Below are 21,517 nucleotides of genomic sequence, written 5' to 3' on the forward strand. Positions count from 1 at the left end.
AATGTTCATAAGCATGTCCCAAAGAGTCTGCCAGATCCTGAAAAGGCTTCTAAGTGGAATAAAATGTAATCATGTTTAATACATTAAAGTATAAAACAGGGAAAGATTGGTAAAAGGGTACAAACTTTCAGCTATAAGATGACTAAAGTCTGAGGATCTAATGTAAAACATAGTGACTATAGCTGATAAAACAATTATTGTGTATGAATAACATGGAAAAAAATGAATATGCACTAATACAAAAAATGTTTATAAGATTAGTAAGTGAAAAATCAGAAAACAAAGGCTGTATGTACTATATGGTCACAATTCTGTAAAGCAAGCAAATTAAACTGAATAGAAAAGATACTACAAACAAATCAGCAAATTGCTTTAAAAAAAAGGTGGCTAATAAAAATGTAGATTAAAATTTAAAACAAAACAAAACAAAACAAAAAAATGGTAAGCAAAACCTTTTCTTTTTTCCTAGTAAGGCCTTGCTCATTAATGCTGACTATAGCCTACTATTTTCAAAAAATTTCAAGTAAATATTATGCCATTGTACTCTTAAATAAATAAATAGGTAATTTTCCAATCAAGAAAAGAGTTTCCTTGACAGTTGGAAATTGAAAGTTAGCTAAAAGTTTGTAATATTTCCTTTTATTATTAATGTGCAAAGAAGAGCACATAATGGCAAACTTTATATTCCCATTTGAATGCTAAAAGTTCAAAAGTAACATTTTCTTAAAGAATTTCAAATTATCACTAGCAAACAAAGTCTTAAATACTATAATCTTTCCCATATTTCAGTGATAAATACCTTTGCCTTATTTATGTCCGGGACATCTGAAAATGCTTTACTCTTGACATTATAGATTTTTTCTCTTTAAATCTAAACTCCTTAATTATTTGTTGAAATTACTACATGAGCAATATTTCTTAGAATACAAATCCTGTCAAATCTTTGAAACTCTGTCTCTCCTTAAAAGAAAGATTTATTATTCTCTAAGTAAGCGGCCCTTTGAACTTCATTTCAGCATATGACTACTTAGTTTGACAGATAATTTTATCTTACTAAATAGGAAAATACATGTGACTCTTTTTGAATGGAAACAGAGCATTTCAGTTGTGAATACATTTTGATATCGTCATTTGAAAGAGTTCTTTAGAAAAAAAACTTGTATTTTGTTCCAAATTATATTTTTTTCTTAAAAGGATACTGGAGATTTGATATAATTGAGCTATGCATACCTGATGTGTAGCACCTTTCAGCATGCAGCAACTATTTTGTCAATAGTATCAGTAACTCTAATATAATGTGGGATCAGAAGATAAAGGTATTTTATTAAGGCATTTGAAAAAAGTTCTATTTATTTTTAAAGCTATAAAATTATAGTCATTACTAATAAAGGACTTATAGTGTAGTGTGCTTAAGTCATTGATTCTAATCCTTTGTTAACTTCTAATTTATATATGACGATAACGTTATTCAAAAATTATGTTTGGAAAAAAGCCAAAAAACAGAAGATCTGATTCCCCAACCATGGAAGGGAAGACAACAATAAATTTTAATAATCTCCTAAAGCAAAACTGTCTGAGGATTTCAGTCAGAAATCATCTAATTATTAACAATCGGTACAACTGAATTTAGCACATTTACACTCTTTTCCTTTACTCTAGCCTGACCTATGGAACAGAAAGAAAGCAATGCAGGAGACAAGACGACAAGAGGCTAGGGCAACCACCATAAATACTGGATAATGAGTGTGCCCCATCAGAGCCTAGCACCCGTTTTCAGCACCTCCTAACCCAGAAGTTATAAGCTAGCAGACTATATGTATATATTTGATTCACAATGGGGAAGCCAGAAAGTGTCTTTTAAACTTATGAATTCATTGTCAGCATTTTAAAATCAGGATATTTCAGATAAAAATGAAGATTTACAGCTTATCTTTTTAAAAAGTGTGTGTGGGGGGAGACAGATCTTACCAACATCAAGTCCACTTTTTATTTGTCTACAGTAAGCTGAATTATAATACATCCTTTAAAAGAAATAATATTAGAGAATAATTTTTGCTCTAGAGAGGGAACGAGCAAATATTTTAGGCTTTGCCAAGAGGCTAAATTAAGGATATTATGCAGGTACTTAGATAACCATTTAAAAATATAAAAATTATTGGCTCACAGGCTATAAAATAACAAGGGGCTGGCCAGATTTGCCAACCACTGATCTAGAGAATCTCTTGCTATGTAATAAGGTGTAGAGTATGATGATCTGAACACATAAGGGCTGCGTGTGTGTGTGTGTTTGTATCGAATCATCATGTTATACACCTTACATAGGTACAATTTTTATTTAAAAATACGTAAATAAATCAAAATAACTACCTGAGGGAAAAAAGAGTTATATTTAATTAGCAGAGGCAGGGAAAAGTGTTTTAAAAATTGTCAACCCTTTCACTTCTGTGTAGTTACTAAAATAAATTGCCAAGAAATAAATGTAAGGAGGACACAACACTAATTCAGATATCACAGATTAGAGGCTAATAGAATTCAAAGTTTTTAAGAGAAAAGGTGTACACAATAAATTAAATTTAATTGTTTTTATCTATGAAAAAACAGGTTACTAAGCAAAATAATAAAATGGGCACTATTTCGGGGGAAGACTTGAAAGCCAGTCTTTATGCAGAGAGATTTCTTGAACTGACCCAGGGAAAGATGGGACTGTTACACGGCCAGGTTTGAGAGCCAACAATTTGGAATACTTAAAGACCACACTTAAAATTATCTTTTAGGATTAAAGTTGTTCAGAAATAGCTATGTAAATACAATCAGTGAAGTGCTAAATATAAATAATTATCTCTTCATTTAAAAAACTGTCTAACTTTTTTGTTAAGAAACACTGCCTCTCATCCACTTCAAAGGGCTTGATAATCAGTAGCACGTTGGTGCAAGAGCAAGACAACACTTATGCCAGCATCAGAGAGGAGGTGTCAGAGAGAAAATCAGGCTGTTAGATAAACCACGCAGGTATATCCACTGGATGGGGTTCCTTCATTAAGACAAATGCCTCAAGGCATTTCTACTGGATAATCTTTCCTAAATTCAGCTCCCAATGAAGATGAAAGCAATGGATAAGCACTTCTTCAAAACAATGTCATAATCCAAATGTTTAAAATCTATTCAGATTCTTCCCAGTTACTATAAACTAGTTCTACTTTACTAAGTAGTATATTTTATTTTAGCATATTATTGTTCAACCTTCAAAGTCCACCTAGAACTTTACAGATTTGTGAAAACAAAAAGGGAAGAAAATTTTTAAGACCAATCACGAATATCTAAATATAGGACAGGTATTAGATGATTTTGCAGAATTATTTTTTATTTCATTAGGTATGATAATGATATAGTAAATATGAAAAAAATCTCAATTAGAGATGCATACTGAACTATCTATTGGCAAATGACATGATGTGTGGGATTTGCTTTAAAATAATTCAGGGGGAAAAAAGAGGGGAAAGGGGAAGAAACAGATGAAACAAAACTGGCAAAATATTGATAATTGTTGGAGCTGCCAATGGGTTCCATGGGGGAAAATTTCCACAGAAAAAAAGTTTTTAAAAAATCAGAAAATATCAATATATACATTCCAAAACAAAACAAACAACTGTATTTTATGCTAGTGTGTTCAAATAAATATTTCCTAGGCAGTAAGTTAAGTTACTAATTTTAAAATAGCCATTAGTCACAAGCCTGAGACAACACAACCACCCCATGCAATACACTCACACTGGTCAAATCGGGGATACTGACGTCATCCACCTCAGAGACAATGCTCCCCCTACGATTGGAACGACTAAAATAATCGGCAGCAGAAACCTTTCAATCAGAAAAAACAAGATGCTTTAAAAGTTAAGAAAAGAGAGAAGAAAAAGATAAGAACATCAGCATATAGCCGGCAAATTGTGTGCGTGTGTGAGAGCGAGAGAGAGAGCGAGAGAGAGAGCGAGAGAGAGAGAGAGAGAAACTATCATGAAATGAAATGAGGAAACTGCTGTAGTTAACCTACTCAAAAAAGTGAAAAATGCAGTTTCCTAAATGAAATCACAGCTCCCTAAAATAAGCTTTTATTCACCTTAACTCCAGTTCTATGCTACAGAGATCACTTACCACCTGAGGGCTAGCAAAGTCTCCCATGTTTAAGACATGCATCACCCTCAACAGGAGGGTTTCTAGGATAATATCTACCTAAAGCCTCTACTATATTTCACAAAGCTTATAATTCATTATAGCTATCAACTCTGTTAAACGCATATATGCTGAATGCAGAATTATTATTTTTTCCCCCCAAAGCCCCAGTAGGTAGTTGTACGTCACAGCTGCACATCCTTCTAGTTGCTGTATGTGGGACGCGGCCTCAGCATGGCCGGAGAAGCGGTGCATGGGTGCGCGCTCGGCATCCGAACCCGGGACGCCAGCAGCGGAGCGCGCGCACTTAACCGCTAAGCCACGGGGCCGGCCCTGAATGCAGAATTATTTGCAGGGTATTTACTGCACCTTTTCTCCAATTTCCACAGTTCCCTCTTTTTCATATTCCTAAAACCAGGAACCATGTAGAAGAAAAGAATGAAAGAACTACACTAGCCTCCTTCTGGTTTCCCAAACACACACAGTCTTTTCCCACCTTAGACTTTGGAACTGGCCTAGAAAGCTCTTTGACAGGCTCTTCAAGCAGCTAGCTCCTCACATTTCAAGTCTCAGCTCAAAGGTCACTTCCCTCTGAGAAGCTTTCTCTGACCACCCCATCCAAAGCGACACATACACACACACACAATGTTCCTGCTTTTTCTCTTCACAGTCCCTAGGGTTACTTTCTTTTTGTTCCTTTACTAGTTTATTTTCTATTTCTTTCACTAGGATATAAGATCCATGAAGTCAAAAATCTGGTGTGTTTAGCTCACCACATTATTCCCAGCACTTAACACAGTGCCTTGCATATAATAGGTACTCCATAAACACTTGCTGAATTAATAAATACATGAATATTTTTTACCTCACTCATCAGCCATTCCTTACCTCAGCTTTGTCTGACTACCTTGCTTAAAAACTCTTCCTTTCCAGGAAGGGAATTTGGAAGCCCATCCACAGAGACAAAGAAGGCTTATAAATATGAAGTTTTGCTAAGGGCTAATACAATTAAGTAATAGTATTTTTATTCACCGTAATAGTAATACAACCTAGATTTACATATATGTAGTATTTTATTGGCACTTACTGTCTCAGAATTTTGATAGTTATTTTCTATACAGTAACTCATTTAATCCACATATTATGCCTACCATTATGCCTACCTACAAAGATAGTAATTAACATCTGCATTGTACAAATAAAAGAAACTGTGATTAACACTAATACGTTGTAGAAGCGGAACAAGCCCAGGTATTATTATTTTAAAGTCCCTGCCCTTTCCACTCCATGGCTTTCCAAGGTGCTTTCAGGCGTCATGGCCTGTTCCTTTTCCTTCAGCTGTGACTATCAGCATTAATTGGTTTGCCAATGGACCACAACTGCCTTAATTAGATCACTGAATTTTTGGCAACAAATCTCACAAACACTTGGTGTTCCCCTTCTCTATGAAAATTTCGGGTTTACATCTTTCACAAAACATGACTAGTAGTAAATGGCCTTCTATTTTTCTTAAAGGAATTATAGCCTGTTAGTTACTGGGGTCTTTATTCTAGCTGTAAGCTGAAACACCATCCTCACCAATGTAATTTTCAAATTAATTCTTAAACATAGCAAAAATGTCATCAGCTCTCTGTAAAATTTCCAGCTTTACCAAAAGAATAACCTGAAATTATATAATTTGTATTCTAATATAGCTATTTGTTGCCTCTACAATTATCACTCTAGTTGAATTCTAAGATCAGAATTTTTAAATTTTGCCAGGAGCAACTCTTAAAAAGTTCACAGGTCTTAAAATATGTATAAACAATGGTTAAACTTAAATATACACCAAAGAAAGCAAACTTGATGGCAACATGATTTGTAATCCACAGTTACGAGTCTTATACAATGTGGAAGCATTAATTTTGCTTGAGAAACTTTTGTTTTTGGTGAACCGTGCACTTAAATGCATGTGCATAAAACAGCAATAAAGAATAAAAAGTGAACATCTTTTAAATACACAAAGACTAGCACATAAGAGGTGTGAAGAAGCAAGTTATTAATGAAAGCTTATATAGCCCACAGAGAATACGTATTCTCAGGAACACATTTTTGAAGGCATATTATTCACATAAACTAAATTTGAGGAAAATGCTCATTTTGTCAAATGCAAATTTCACTTTCCAATAGATTTCATGTGATCACACATTGTTGCAATTTTAAAACTCATTGTATGTGTTTGCATGCAAACCACGCTCACCACACTCTCCCTTCGCCCACGACTGGCACGACCAGAGGACGCAATGCTTGCACAGTCATCGTCGGTAAACTATAGATATTAAAAACAAATAATGAAAAAGATGCAATTTCACTACAGGTCTTACCTGGCTGTAAGCATATTACGCAAGGTTTTGGGAAGCATGCAAACACTCTATATGAGCATTATAATTGGCACCATCTATTGTGCACCATTAAACAGAAAAGTTGTTTTAAGGTATAATGAACTATCATTAAAAATGAAAAGATATTTACAAAAAGCACAAAGAATAAAATAGTACTTTATCTTTTATTTAAGTTAAATTAAAGAAAAGGGGAGGAGGGTCATCATGGTAAATTAGCCAAAACTAGCTAGGGATTTCATGCTTTTTAAACCTTTAGCTCCCTTGGGATCCTATCAGGCATCAATAAATATACTTAAAGTTTTAGTTTGGCAGAGAATATAAAAGAATATTTTAAAGTGAAATAATATAAGTCAAAGACAGAATTTCCTACCAGCAAGAACACTGAAATGATGATTCTTGTTTTCCTTTATTCATTCCTATGCAATTAGTGGAGATACTTCTAACATCACTCTACAGTTTTCTTCCTGTTTCACCAGCAGGTGAAGACTCATCTTCAGTATGTGTAGGTTATCTCCATTCTGACATCACTAAGGAACCATTCTGCATCACTAAGATAATAACTCTGAACCCAACTTGCAAATGAAATAGCACCTAGCCAGCACACAAGGACAAGGTTCTACACTTGATTGAAAATACATGACAGCACTTCGTTTGCAAGGGGCCATCACACCCGAAACATTAAAATGCTACAAGGCCCAAGAACTGCCAAGAGGAATTTTATTACCAGGTGGATTAAAAGTCAACTTCCTCCTTATGTGAAAAGCATATATCTCCTTAAACATTTCTATGTAAATTTTTGTTAACTATAGGAGTGAAATTCCTGAGAAGTGCCACTGGGAAATGGCAGGAAAATTAAGCCAAATATATATGTAAAAGAAAGCTCATATAGCTCACCTAGTCCACTCCAAAAAGTAACCTGTGTTGACCATTAAGAAACTCTTTAATAATTTCTCCAATTCTGACACTGACAAGAATAACAAGGTAGTTCCTAAAGTCATCATTTGCTATTGGAAATGTAAATTAGTATAGTCTTTTTGGTGGGGAATATGGTGATAAACATCATAATTTAAAGGCATGTACTCTTTGACCCCCATCATTTTATGATTTACCTTGTAGATCTACTCATATAAGTACACAAAAATATACTTGTATAAGACTGTTCATTGTACAAGTGTCTGTGGCAGCAAAAATCTGATAATCTAAATGTCTATCAATAGAGGGGTGATTTTTAAAATGCATAGCCTATGCACTAATGCAATAATATATTGCCATTAAAAAGAATATGCTGATATAAACTATCTCCAAGAGGCATTCAGTGGGAAAAAGTAAGTGACATGGTTTACTTTTTAAAAATCTTCTAAATGTCAAAAAAAGAATTAAATAAATCTTTATGTACTGATACAGAAAGGTACGTTAAAAAAAAAAGTTGAGGAGCAGTATGTATATGAGTCCATATATACACTGTTCAAATAAAGGACACATATATGTAAAAAATATCTCTGAAAGGATATACAAGTACAGAGGTTGCATTTGGGGAATAGAAATAGGAGAGAGGGTCAGGGGACTTTTACTTTGGACTTTCCTTAAGCTAATAGTACTATTATAAATTTAAAAATATAATATTCAGAAAGATTAGGTGATTAGAATTGTCCCAGTTTTGTCTTTCATGTAACAATTTTTTAAAGTTGATCTGTTTTATTTCTTCTCCTTCCATTCCACTGATTGAAGCACTGGCAAGCAAGTGAAATGGCTCAATGTAGGAAGCAGAGATGGAAAAGAGAAACACAAGGTAGCCAACTCATACACTGAATTATCACTGATGACAAGACAAGCAGTTCCACACAAATGACAATAAAATATACATTTTTCAAAAATTCTAATGGCACTGCTATTATAATTTAAGACTCATTTAAGAAATTATATGCTAAGTCACATTCATAGAGAAACCACCAATTAGGACAAATTAGTACTTGAGTTTGTGTACTGAAGGAAAACGACAATCCATGCACAAGAGAGTGAAACACACCACATCCTCAACATTCTAAACTGTGAGTACAGATTAATGGAACAACCAAAAGTTTCTATAAAGCATGCAAAGAGACTAGACTGCTCACCACAGGACTGCTTCGGGCTGAATTTGTTCTTGATGAGTAATAACTGTATTCAGATGGCTATACAGTTTCCAAGAAGAAAGGTTTTACAATAATGATCAGCTCCTTTTCCTGCTGGGAATACATTACTGACCCCAGACCTAACTCACCCCTGGCTCCCAGGATGAAGGTACCTGTTACTCACTGGTCCGGAACTCTACCTCACTCCCACCCTCAAGACCCACCAGCCCACGGCAGGAGGGAGAGGAGAGAAAGGGTATGCCCTGAGAAGCACTACTCTCATCCTCTTCCTGAGGAACTAATGAGCAAGAAAAGAGGTTTCTTATTTATACTCCCTTGATACTTTAAGCCATGATTTCCAGCAGGCACTTTCTCACAGCTTGAGTGAGAGCCACAATTGGCCAGCTGATTGTAGAGTAATTACAGGTCAGATTAAATGACCTTTTCTTTTTAAGTAAACTGTGCCCACCTAAACATTACCCTCCTCACCACCTCCCTCTGGTTAGACTTACAGTTCGAGAACCATAAGGGTTATATAATCCACCATCATACAACGATACCTAAAGAACAAAGGAAATACCATTTATCTATTCAGCATCAAAGTTATTTTGAAAATGTCATAACTTCTCTGCAGTACTCAGTTCCCAAAAAGTTTTGAAGAATGGTGTAAGTGTACAGCCTCTCAAAGTGAAGACTCTGAAGATGATAACACTCATTTATATGCATAAATTGCTACATCGTCATATTACAACTGCAAGCTCACACTTCATTTAAAAAGCACTATTGGTTATAGCATCTCCTTTCATCATCATGCTATAAAACTAGGAGAACTAATATTTATGAAGTTATTCTCTCAAAAGAGGAAATAGAGCAGAAAAGAAAAGTGAGGTACAGAAAGCATTTTGCTCACTGTCACAATAAAATTAAATTACAAAGCCTCAGGTTCCCAGTCCACTAGAACAGGCCACAACACAACAACTTGAAAGCAACCAACTCACAACTCGCACATTAAACAGAGCTATTGTTTTTGATTTCTAGTGGGCTTGCTTTATTAGAGCCTAGTATTGACGTGGCCAAGGCCACAGCTGTCTCAAAGAAAACTACGACATCCCATGCACGGGCAGCCATCTCACAAAAGTATGCAAGCATAGTGGGACCCATGCAAATCTACCTTCTTTATAGGAAACCAATTCTAAGGAAGGGCCTACCAATAGCCAGTAGTATCTACTACTGTAAAGATAATATGCTTATTTTTACTATCCTAAATTTTTGTATTTTAAGCACAGGTAGCACATTCTGCAGTACACACAGCATTAAAGCCATGTGTCCTTGACTATTTTGGAGGCAAGTTGTCAAGCCAGAGTCAGCACCACGACAGTGGCCCCACCACAAGTACACACACTGGAAAAGGAAAATACAAACCAGACTGGCACTTCTCAGCAGACCAGAATTTGCAATAAGGGAGGCCTATGAAAAAAGCACATGATTTAACCCTAAGACAAGCAACTGGTAGCTCTGAAGCAACACACTCCTCACAAAGTACTAACCCTGTTACTCTTAGATGTCGCCAGAGGGTCACTGTACAGGGAAGAAGACTGCTAAGAAACAAAAATGAAAGAATTAAGAAAAAAAGAAAAGAATTGATCTCACCATAATAAGAGCAGAAGACATGGTTACTTTATACTCTATTATTCACTAGCAATTCCTGAGTGGTTAATGTAGTTCAGTAACACATAAAGTGAGAAAAACTTGATCTTTAGATATCTTTTTGAATACCAATTTTAAGGGATAAAAAAGAAAAACACTTGGAAGAGTTTTCTAAATATCTGTTTAAGTCCTAGTGCTCTTTGAACACTAACGTTAGGAGATGGGATGGCAACCTAAGAAAACACTCAGGCAAAGAGGGCCACAGCTCAGGGAGTGTAGCAAATAGTGGCCACATCCCAGTCACCAGCAGCTCCTGTGATATTTTCAGTGGTCTCACGACAGACTCCTAATGGGCTTAGCCTGATTATTGGGGAACCAGGTAAATGAGCTCTGAGTTACAGCTATAAACACTCTCCAAATAGATTAGAAAACCTGTATTTCAAGACAAGTCATGGACAAAGTACCTTATTTTAGTCAGATAAATTGTACTAGTCACAATGAATCTATGCACTAACAAGGCACAGCATTTTTAAAAAACAAATTAAACCTTTCTTTTCCTGATGTCATTTGAAGACACAATTTTCAGTTCTTTTTCACCAAGCTCAATCAGACACAGAAAATAAGGGTATCTAAGTTGTGTGTGCACGTTTTGACAATTGAATTATTTTAAATGTACTGTGTGCCATATATTTATTGTGTTTTAAATGTATGATGTGCCAAATGCCTTGCAAAAACGAGATTCTAACACTAAACAAATAATTACGTTCTTCTCATCCCATTTATAGTTTAAATTTTCACATGCAAGCTTATACTAAAAGGGCATCCACTGTGATGTGTACTGATGCCTGTAACTTATTCTGAAATGCATCCTCCCCCACACACACAAAACAGATAGATTGATGGATGGATAGAGGGACAAATAGACAGATAATTACACGATAAAGGAAATACAGTAAAATGTTAATTGTAGAATCTAAGTGATAGGTATGTGGGTGGTTATTATTCAATTCTTTGAACTTTTTTGTATGTTAAATATTTTTCATTAAAAAAAAACAAAAAACATGGTACTCATTTACAAACATGGTGATTCAATAGTTGCCACTGTTTAAAGATACCCTTGAACAGACTATATGAATTCAATTACCACAAACTAGTATATACACAGCCATTCACAGATTAGTTCTAACTAGTCAAAATGCAAAACAGGGGATTAGAAATGTCTTCAAGCTGGATAAAACACATGAAGCCAGAAAACTTCAGACAAACCCGAGTGTAGTAGGCAGAGGTGGGTTTGCTGTGTCTAAGACTGCTATAGTTTCTCTGGTCAAAGTAGAGGCCACTCTGCAAAAAGCAAAATTAAACACATTTTTCTTAGGTTAAATGTTGTTAACCTAACAACACACAAACGCAAAATCTGATATTGCCAAACCCCTTCTCCTCCAAAACAATGAGCTTAAAGCATTGAATCATATTAAGTAAAAGTCAAAGTAATTATTTCAAGTCTCTCAAAAAAGACAAATATTAAAGGTTAACTGTTTTCAAACCAAGTCATTACTAATTTTTTTACTTTAAAAACAAGAGTATAAACCCTCAGTCAAAACGGAATGGAAATAATAAGTGATTTATTCTCATGTCATACTTAAGAATGTCCATGAAAAATCCATGACAAGTGAATAATTACCACTGTTATAATCCACTTCGCAATGCCACAGAAATTATTAAACAGTAATTTTTCCCCAAACTTCTCCTACTCCCATTATTTGTCAAAATAAACTGATCAAATTAAATTACCAAAGAGAGAGAGCGAGCACGCACTAAACATAGTTTAGTCCAAAACATCTATGGCAGGTTCATTTTCAACACACTACACAAAACAAACAATAATTTTATATATTGCGGTTACTTGAGGGGGAGAAAATCATCTATAAAATTCCCTAACTTCTCCAGCCACCTTTACTCAAGGTTAAGCAAATTTAGGCAATCCCTGACTGAAAGACTCTTCCTCCACTGTTGACACTGCAATCGGGGACACCCCTACTCCCACCCTATCCCTGCCCCACCTGGCCCTGCCTTTCTGCATCACACCCTCAATGAGCTGCCATGACTCACCTCTCCCCAGAACTCCCAATACTCCACCCTCCAGGGCCTCTCACTAATGTCCTCTCCACTACATTCTCTCCTCCCTCCTCCCTTCTACCAGCCGAAGCCTCCTGACCCTCTTTCCACCCACCAATGGTCAGAGCCCCTCCCATGGGTACCCTGAGTTAGCAGGGAGCTTGGGACTGAACTTCCTCTGCCAGTACTGCGGCAACAGGAAAGAGGTGTTCTTAGCACCCCAAATGGGCATTCTGGACACATTTTTTTCCCTATAGAAATGCTGTTTAGCAAGGTGGGGCTGGAATGGAGAAAACTATTAGTTCTGTAGTTTAATTACATCATAGGCTAAAGAGCTTTCTGCAAGACAGGATGGAAACTCTACCATCACATACTTTATTGTTTCTACCAGAAAATTCATTCCAAGTTCCCAAAATTTCATCTACTAACAAACTTTCAGAATAAATCCTATTTGTGAGTTTGGTACTGCCTATAATACCACAACTAAATCAGTTCAAATTTCTAAAATAAAGATAAGAATCTCACTAAACCTAGTCTTGAGGTATATTCCAAAGGACAGTTTATGAACGAAAATATGTTGCTAATCAACTTCTTGTGACACCTTACAAACTCTAGCCTGTGGGGCTATATATTAGCATATAACGTGATATTAAATCTTGTAAATGAAAACAAAATAACAAAATTATTTTTAAATAAGGTTCTAATAAATCATGTTTCAGTATATTATCAAGTTGCAATAATGCCTTAGGAGCACACCAAAGCAGTCATAATTCTTAAGGTTCCTAAAAGTAATCAGTGAATTTTACAGGAGCACAAAATACTGTGATACGAGATACAAGAGAACTAACCAGTGGGTCTTTATGAGAACCAGAAGATCTCTTCTTCATTCTGTAAGAGTGACTATAAGAATGATTCTGGAAGTAAATATTTGAAGTTAACTTTAATGATCACATAATGAAGTTTAAAAAATAATTTAATAAAATTCATCTTAAAATTATACACAGATAGGTCCATATGAGACAGAGTAGTATACATGCAATCTACTTCCCATCTGTTAGTAAATGATTCACTGCACTTCACTAGCTCAGATATATGGCCTCTCTACACATCTGCATTTCCCCTCACCTAGCCTGTGCCATTCAGTTTCATCTAGCAAGCTAAAGAAAACTTGAGCAGGACATTTGTGGGGACCTTCACCCACACCTCATTTGAGTCCCTCTGTCTTCTTTATAAAGTTATGGGTGACAAGAGAGTCCACCTCCTTCTATAGTCTTCCTTACCAAAAAGCAATCCTTTGGATCAACCAAAACAAGGTTGAGATAACAAAGAACATGACATTGCATTGCCCCAGACAGTATCCTTAAGCCAAGTTACTGGTCCCATGGCATGTGCTGCCCAGGAGGAAAAGAGCCAAGATGGTATGTAACAACCCGTGTAGCAGCAGTATTATTAGACAATAACCTTACATGCGAGTCTTCTGAAGATAGCACTGTCTCAACACATAACTTCTGCAAGTACAGAGCCAATAGTATATACGAAGGGATAAAGGACAGCAATACTACTAAACAGGTCTATTGGTAGACAAGAAATCCAATCTAGGCATATTCTGCTCACCTGAAATGATGAGGTGCAGCTCAAAGTGTCCTACCTATCGAGACGCTGCTTTAGGCAAATCTATAAACATACGCACAGCTAGATCCTGAACCAATAATTATAAACTTATTTTTCTTTTTTTGAATATGCATTATCTTTCCTTTTATATATTATCCTGAACATTTTAAGAGATGTCTATATAGTCTAGAAACTGAGGCAACGTAGTGACATAATATGAACCCAAGAAAAACATGCTATAAGTTAACTTCCTTGGCTAAAATGACATACCATAAAAACAAACGAAATCAAGCAAAAATGAGTGCACGTAACTGATGTTTCAGGTGTCATCTGTCACTGCTGAACGTTTTCTGTTTAGCAACTTCACACCTGCTAGCTTGTAATACGTAACATGAAACACAGTTGGGTCTGTGCTGCAGTAGTTCAGTATGTTCCAAGACACTGCTAGAAACATGTCTCCCAGGGCAACGAGTATATGTCAGTTGGGTGGCTCATCATTCTAAGAAAAGATATTACTACCAATCTTAGTCTTGAATAGGGAAGTAAATAATTTTTATCTGATTCTGAAATTCTAAAAGAAAAAATTACTCAAATGTTAAATTATAGTAAAATTGCAAAAGAATAGTTTTTGTTTTGTTAGTCATATGTTTTCCCCAAAACATCAAAACAAACCTGTGCAAGTTAGTCATAACCTATGATTAGCACCACTAGGCGTTTATAAAGTGAAACTCTACATTTAACACAAAGTCATGCACTACATACTAATGATGAAAGTCTTGACGATCTATCCTTGAGAGCATCATACTGGATTTCAGAAAGAGGTGAAAGTTGGTATATTTGCAAAATCAGAAATATAAAAAGGAAAAAAAGTAACAGTTGTAAAGTTATTAAAAATTCAGCACTATTTTAAAAGCCCAAAATTATTAAACACAAAGGCTATTACATTTGAATCAAAGAATATTATCCCCCCAACACTTTCCTGGTGTAAGTTATTGCTAAATTATATGTAAAACTGTATGTCTTTCAAATACAGAATTCATAACCAGTAATGGTGAGATGATTCAATCTCAGTACACTCTAGCAGAAAACATCCTCAGGCAGCCTTTAAATGCGGGAATTAAACATTCTGAAGTCAAAAGATTTCTTACTTTTTATTATTGTGACTGTTATCATCATTTCCCATCAATTGAAACATGGCAAATCAAGGCATGGACAGGCAATGAGGCAAGAGCACATAACTAATAGACTCAAGCTTACAAAAAACAACTGCAGCATCAAAATGGGGGCAGTTCCCTTGGATCTGCTCGTGGACACACACCTGAACAACTTCCTTTCTCAAGAACTTTCTCTATGAAAAATGCTGAACAAAACTAGAAGGTTGGTCAGAGCAAAGCGTGGAATGCACAGTATACATACAAGTGTGGCATTAAATGTAAATCAAAGAAAAATATGTAAGATTCATGATAAGACCAGAAAAACCACAATCTATGTAGGTCTTCAAGAAAATAAGATAATATGTGTATCACCACATTTCAAATCCAAGAAACTGAATTAAATAGTAACTACTTAGATTTGTGGTTTTCCTAACTGTTTTTTAAGCATTCTAGCTTATATTTTTTAAGCACTCTTACCCAGAAGAGCAATGCATAAAAGAAGTAAAAGCAATCCTCTGGTAGTTAGGTAAAAGTTTTTTCTTTCTTTTGCAAGACTCATACCCACTGAGGATTTTACGGAACACCATTCAAAATCCTGATTTAAAGTAATGTTTTCCTAAGTGTAGGCTGCAATTCATTAGTAGTTCATGAAATCAATTCATGGGTTCAACCAGCATTTTTTTAAAATGAAATAGAAGATAAAATATTAGCGTGTATCATGCATAGTAAGAGTAAATATTATTTCATGAAACTTTTGTTTCAATAATATATTTTATATACTTATATAATATACAAAGGCACAGGCACATATCTGCATGGATCTACTGGATCACAGTTAAAGTGTATTTCTTGTTGTAGAGGTTATAATTTTGAAAAGCTTAAAATACACTAGAAGACTAAAGTACATAGTCTAGTTCTAATAAAACAATAAAATAATACTTCAAACAGAATAAAGACCCTCCCTTCATGACCAATGAGATGGTCATTTACAAAAGACATTGCAGTAACCCCTCAAAATATATTTCAATACTATAAGGCTAAGTGGTACAATTTTGTCACTGATATAAATTTAATGAAAATGATATTGTAATAAATACCAAAAAGTACTAGAGCAAAATATCTGCATTTGCACGCTTTTCTTATATTATCCCAAAACTAACAGAAAAGGCAAGCAATAAAGAATGTTATTACATGTGTAAAAAAATCTTGTTTACCCCAACTTTTCTAAAACGCCTAAAGGTGTGCATTTGGTAAATGATGTGCAATGGTAAAATGTCACTATATGGTGAAGGACATTTCCCTGAAAATAAAGTTCCTTCTCTACAGAAATTTCATTTACTTCTTTTCTACATTAACAAAATACCTTTTTTGTTTTAAATAAAAACACGACCAAAATATATACTACTCAAGCCACATATACTAACATATAAACTAGTCCATCCTCCAGCTAGCTTAAGTTCATTGAAGACAATAGTCATGTCTTACTTCTCAACCTCTCTGTAGCACCAATGGCATTTTACAAAGGCATAGAATTAACAAGCTGAACTGAAATTAGCCTACTTCAATTTTCCCTTTCCAAAATATAATGCAGAGTTCAGTTGGTTTAAAAAGATTGCTGAATCTACCTGGTAGGGAAATCCACAACTTTGATACCCCAACCGCTGCTACAGCAATTGGATAAGTAAAAAAAACACCCCTAATAAGTGACAGTTGGTGTTTATGTTGTTTAAAAACAAATAATTCGTCAAAGGAAGGAGAGTTGAAAATATGAAGGGCTCTAGCTAAAACATTTCCAAATATGCTATCGTAATCTATCAAAAAAAATTTTTTTAACTCAGAGAAACTTGCCTGAAAGTTTTCATTTGGAAATAAAATTAAAAGAAAGTACAGCAAATACATAGTAGAAACAAAGTTCAGTAAATGTCAATTTCTATGAGAATGTACCTATTACTCAAGCCCCCAGAACTCTGACAGTCAACAGTGAACTCATAATACTAACACTGCACATTTTTCTGGACTACACACCATGATGTCTTTCCTTTTGGGTGTACTGGCTCTGCTCCAATCTGTCCCAGTAATGTCCTTCGATGAGTTCTTCAATAGAATTAAACAGTGTAGTAGTAAATGATAAAAACACAAATAGCAAGCATATTAAAATTAAACTCATTAAAATTATACTAAGGCCATTGATATATAAACAAGAACTAATATTTACGAAAGTAAAAATCTCCACCAGTGAGAAATAGTAACGTATCCCCACTGCTCTGATTCAAGATCTCCTCATTTTCTAATTTTGGATCTCTGTCTTATAGTCTTCTTGTATTTCAGCATATAAAGCAGTGACCAAGCATTTGTAAGATTTTTTTTAAGGCAGATTGTTTTTAAGAAACAGATTATTTCAATTCTAAATTCAGGGCTTTGATTTAATCCTCCCTCCCCCAAACCTACCATTCACAGTCTTGAACTATCTTTACTCTTTTTATTTTTATACAGACTGTCTAAAGCACTGACACAGTTTCCAGCCCCAACAGCTTCTGGCAGGCCACCTTCAAGAAGTTAGCACCTAAAAAAGTTAACTGGACAAAAGGAAAGATCAAAGTCCTAAGAATGTGGCACAAAATCACCAACACATCTGCCTTACATCCAGTACTGCTAATGTTCATACATCAAATACAAGTTCCAAAAGTGTCAGAATTTTTAATTCATAGCTCACAGGTGAAGTTTTAAAAAATAACTGACAGAGAAAAACCAAAACTCCAAAATTATAAAGCAAATCTTAATAAAATTTAGGTCAGTGTTTTAGGTCATCACATTTGTCTTCACAGAGAACAAAAGTTGTCTATACATTCAGCTTAATGTAGATGGTAACGTTATTTTGTAAAGCAAATGATCTGATGAAAACTTAGAGCTCCCAATATTATCTAGTTAAAAGAAAAAAGAAAAACTTATGTCAATTATACTTCTTTTACACAATGTTATTAGTGAGCTTTCAGACTTATTTCCAAGAAAGTGTAAATATTTAAAGTGTGCTGAATGTATACTCACACACAGTAAATAAAGTACTAACTAGAGTCTCCTCTGTGGTGTAAAATTTTTATTAATCTTTAAGCACACACACTGACTTTTTAAAATATTGGGAGCTTTATTCTTTTTCCCATAGTAACAGATTTTCTAATTACCATAATGAAATAAAATACTGTGTGAATTTTAGTCATATATTAAATTTATTTAATGATATAATTTCCATAAAAAGAAAATCAACCTCATTACTTTATAGACACTTGGGTAAACAATTCCTTATTGGTACAATTGCAGGTTTCTTTTTTGTTTGTTTGTTTGCAGACTTGTTTTAAAGGCTCCTAAATTAGGTTGAATTTGGATAGTTTTACCTTTAGGTTAAACTAATATATAATCAAGTTTCCCTGAGGCCACACACAAATTTACAAATAACCAGCTCAATAATAACTGTGTGAAACTTCACACTATGAACATTATGATGAAAAGCAAAGGAAAAAGCCATACATTTTTTAAAACGAGGGAGAGGGGATTATTTTCAAAGCCCTTGACACTCAACTTATTTTAAGCTTTTTGTTGACTAACTCCCTGTATGATTTTTTCCAAAATATTTAAAGAGGAAAAAACAAAATATCTCCAAGGAGAAACATGATGAATTTATTATCTTAAAGTTTTTCTCCTATAAAATCACTCTTAAGCTGCTGATTAGAGTTCTGTAAAGGCTGGTTAACATTCTTACAAATCTACACTTTTGTAATTAACCAAAATATTTATGATTCAAAAACCAGGTTACTAACTTACTCTAAAAAGACAGCAGATTACATTCACCATTAAGAAATATAATGAGTGGGGGCCGGCCCGGTGATGCAAGTGGTTAAGTGCACACGCTCTGCTGCGGCAGCCTGGGGTTCGCCGGTTCGGATCCCAGGCGTGCACCGATGCACTGCTTGGCAAGCCATGCTGTGGCGGCATCCCACATAAAGTGGAGGAAGATGGGTACGGATGTTAGCCCAGGGCCAGTCTTCCTCAGCAAAAAAAGAGGAGGATTGGCAGATGTTAGCACAGGGCTGATCTCCTCAAAAATAAATAAATAAATAAAACCAGGGGCCAGCCCCGTGGCTTAGCAGTTAAGCGCTCGCGCTTCGCTGCTGGCGGCCTGGCTTTGGATGCCGGGCGCGCACCGACACACTGCTTGTCAAGCCATGCTGTGGCGGCGTCCCACATAAAGTGGAGGAAGATTGGCACGGATGTTAGCTCAGGGCCAGTCTTCCTCAGCAAAAAAAGGAGGATTGGCATGGATGTTAGCTCAGGGCTGATCTTCCTCACAAAAAAAAAAAAGAAATATACCAGAGTTAAGGACTATTTAAGAGTACAGACACATCAATAACTAGTATACCAGAACACACTCAGTTTATTAGAGTGTATTTTTATATATTATACAAGATAGGGAGAAACCTAGACTTGGGGAAAATTAACAAATATCAACCTTAACATGAAAGATCATTTTACTGATGAAAAATCTAGATGTAAGTATACATACAATATTGTCAAAGTGCAAATTAAAAGCACTGCTTTAAGGTTTAAAGCAAAATTCTTTAAGAGAGATCAGCATTGGGCCGGCCCCGAGGCTTAGTGGTTAAATGCACGCGCTCAGCTACTGGCGGCCCAGGTTCGGATCTCAGGCGCACACCGACACACTGCCTCTCTGGCCATGCTGAGGCCGCGTCCCACATACAGCAACTAGAAGGATGTGCAACTATGACATACAACTATCTACTGGGGCTTTAGGAGAAAAAAAAAAAAAAAGGAGGAGGATTGGCAATAGATGTTAGCTCAGAGACACTCTTCCTCAGCAAAAAGAGGAGGATTAGCGTGGATGTTAGCTCAGGGCTGATCTTCCTCACAAAAAAAAAAAAAAGAAAGAAAGAAAGATCAGCGTCTTGGCACAATATGCAAGCCTTTAATGAGCGACTTCTCATTTACCTTGATTTATAACAATGAATGCTAAAAACCTGAAACACTATAAAATGTTAATCAAATGCTGAAGCAGGACACTTTATATAACAAGCAGGGAATTTTTCAAATCAGTAGCTCAATTTTTCCATGTAACAAAACTATAATTAGTCACTCAAGCCCCAACGCTATTTCTCATTTAATAAATTGTCATTTTCAAAAATATGAAAATAGGAAAAATCTGAAAGTTAGAACCCTGCAGATGTTATTCCATAAAATCTATCTTATTATTCTGTGATACTTCCAAAATAAAGGTCCTTTTATAGAAAAAGAGTAAATACATATGTTGATAGATAAAAATAGTCATGATTTTAGAACTGATTTACTTATAGCAATAATTTGAGAGAAAGCATCATTTTCTAATGAAAGAACTTTGCCAATATTTTCTATTTTTTAAAAAAGGCAAAGGAATATGAACAATTGTCAGACTGTTTAGGCAACAATGCTGCAGAAAGCTCACACTTACAAGCTTTGCTATCGTGGTATAAACAACTTAAAATACCAACCCTGTGACTGCCAAGACTTCGAATGGACAATGTATCCTCAACTCCCTAATAAAAATAAAAACAAACATAGTAAAAGTTTGTGAGTGACTACATTAAGCTAATGAGGAAAAGTATGGGGGCAAGTTTATAGGTTATTACAAACCAGATAAGGACGATGATGACTGGACCGGTGGGAATACCTGGCCCTTTCCGAATCTTCCTGGGAAAGGAGAAAGTACACAGAGAGTTAATCACTGAAGAGAGGGCTAACTATCAGAACAAGTGAGCAAAGAGCAGTCAATTAAGAGCACAGCAGCACCTTCCTTATAGCAGGCGGGTGTGAACAACTCAGCTTCAAAAGCTGAGTTGGGGGCAGCCACATGCTTCAGTTGGAAAGCAAGTAGAAATAATCTTGGCAATGTTTTTGTCTTAACAAGTGTTATGAATGACCACTTGTGGAATGTAATCTATATATCACATTACCAAGAAAGTTCAACATACCAAGATAAAAATAAGCAAGTATACCTAACAAACAGAAATGAGTTTTTTTTCATTGTGAATGTTAGTTTACGCAAGGCAGGAAGAAATGTTTTCTTTATTACAGATGTAGTTTAAGGAGACAGTGTGTTGCTTTAAAAAGATTTAGGTTATAATTTTGTGCTCACTGCAAAGAATTTCCTTTTTTTTCTTTTACCATTCTAACTGGAAAAGAAAAGAACAACTAAATGAAAAAGCCCCTGACTGTGTATTAATATGAAAAACTACTTATAATTAGAACAAATTGGATAAATATTTTAGAGTTGGTGAAGTTATCTCAC

At 35.2% G+C, this 21,517-nt stretch overlaps 1 protein-coding gene across 10 annotated transcripts in view; it reads right to left on the bottom strand.

Annotated features, from left to right (window-relative positions):
• The window catches only part of LRRFIP2 (LRR binding FLII interacting protein 2), a 108,669-nt gene that overhangs the window by 41,280 nt on the left and 45,872 nt on the right, over positions 1-21,517 (bottom strand). For 2 of the 10 annotated variants that reach the window (XM_058554930.1, XM_058554912.1), the window contains exons 5-6: positions 20,863-20,919; positions 20,721-20,765 (exon numbers count right to left, since the gene is read on the bottom strand). The exons of 6 other annotated variants lie outside the window; for them this stretch is intronic. In XM_058554930.1, the coding sequence (XP_058410913.1) occupies positions 20,721-20,765; positions 20,863-20,919 (102 nt within the window). Of the gene's footprint in view, positions 1-6,406; positions 6,476-8,662; positions 8,720-9,171; positions 9,220-10,081; positions 10,127-10,206; positions 10,255-11,572; positions 11,648-13,269; positions 13,336-14,794; positions 14,837-17,211; positions 17,281-20,720; positions 20,766-20,862; positions 20,920-21,517 lie in introns of all 10 variants that reach the window. 2 more of the 10 variants (XM_058554969.1, XM_058554921.1) reach the window with 2 other exon arrangements.

Source organism: Diceros bicornis, chromosome 2 (assembly GCF_020826845.1).
Source record: "Diceros bicornis minor isolate mBicDic1 chromosome 2, mDicBic1.mat.cur, whole genome shotgun sequence".
NCBI lineage: Eukaryota > Metazoa > Chordata > Mammalia > Perissodactyla > Rhinocerotidae > Diceros > Diceros bicornis.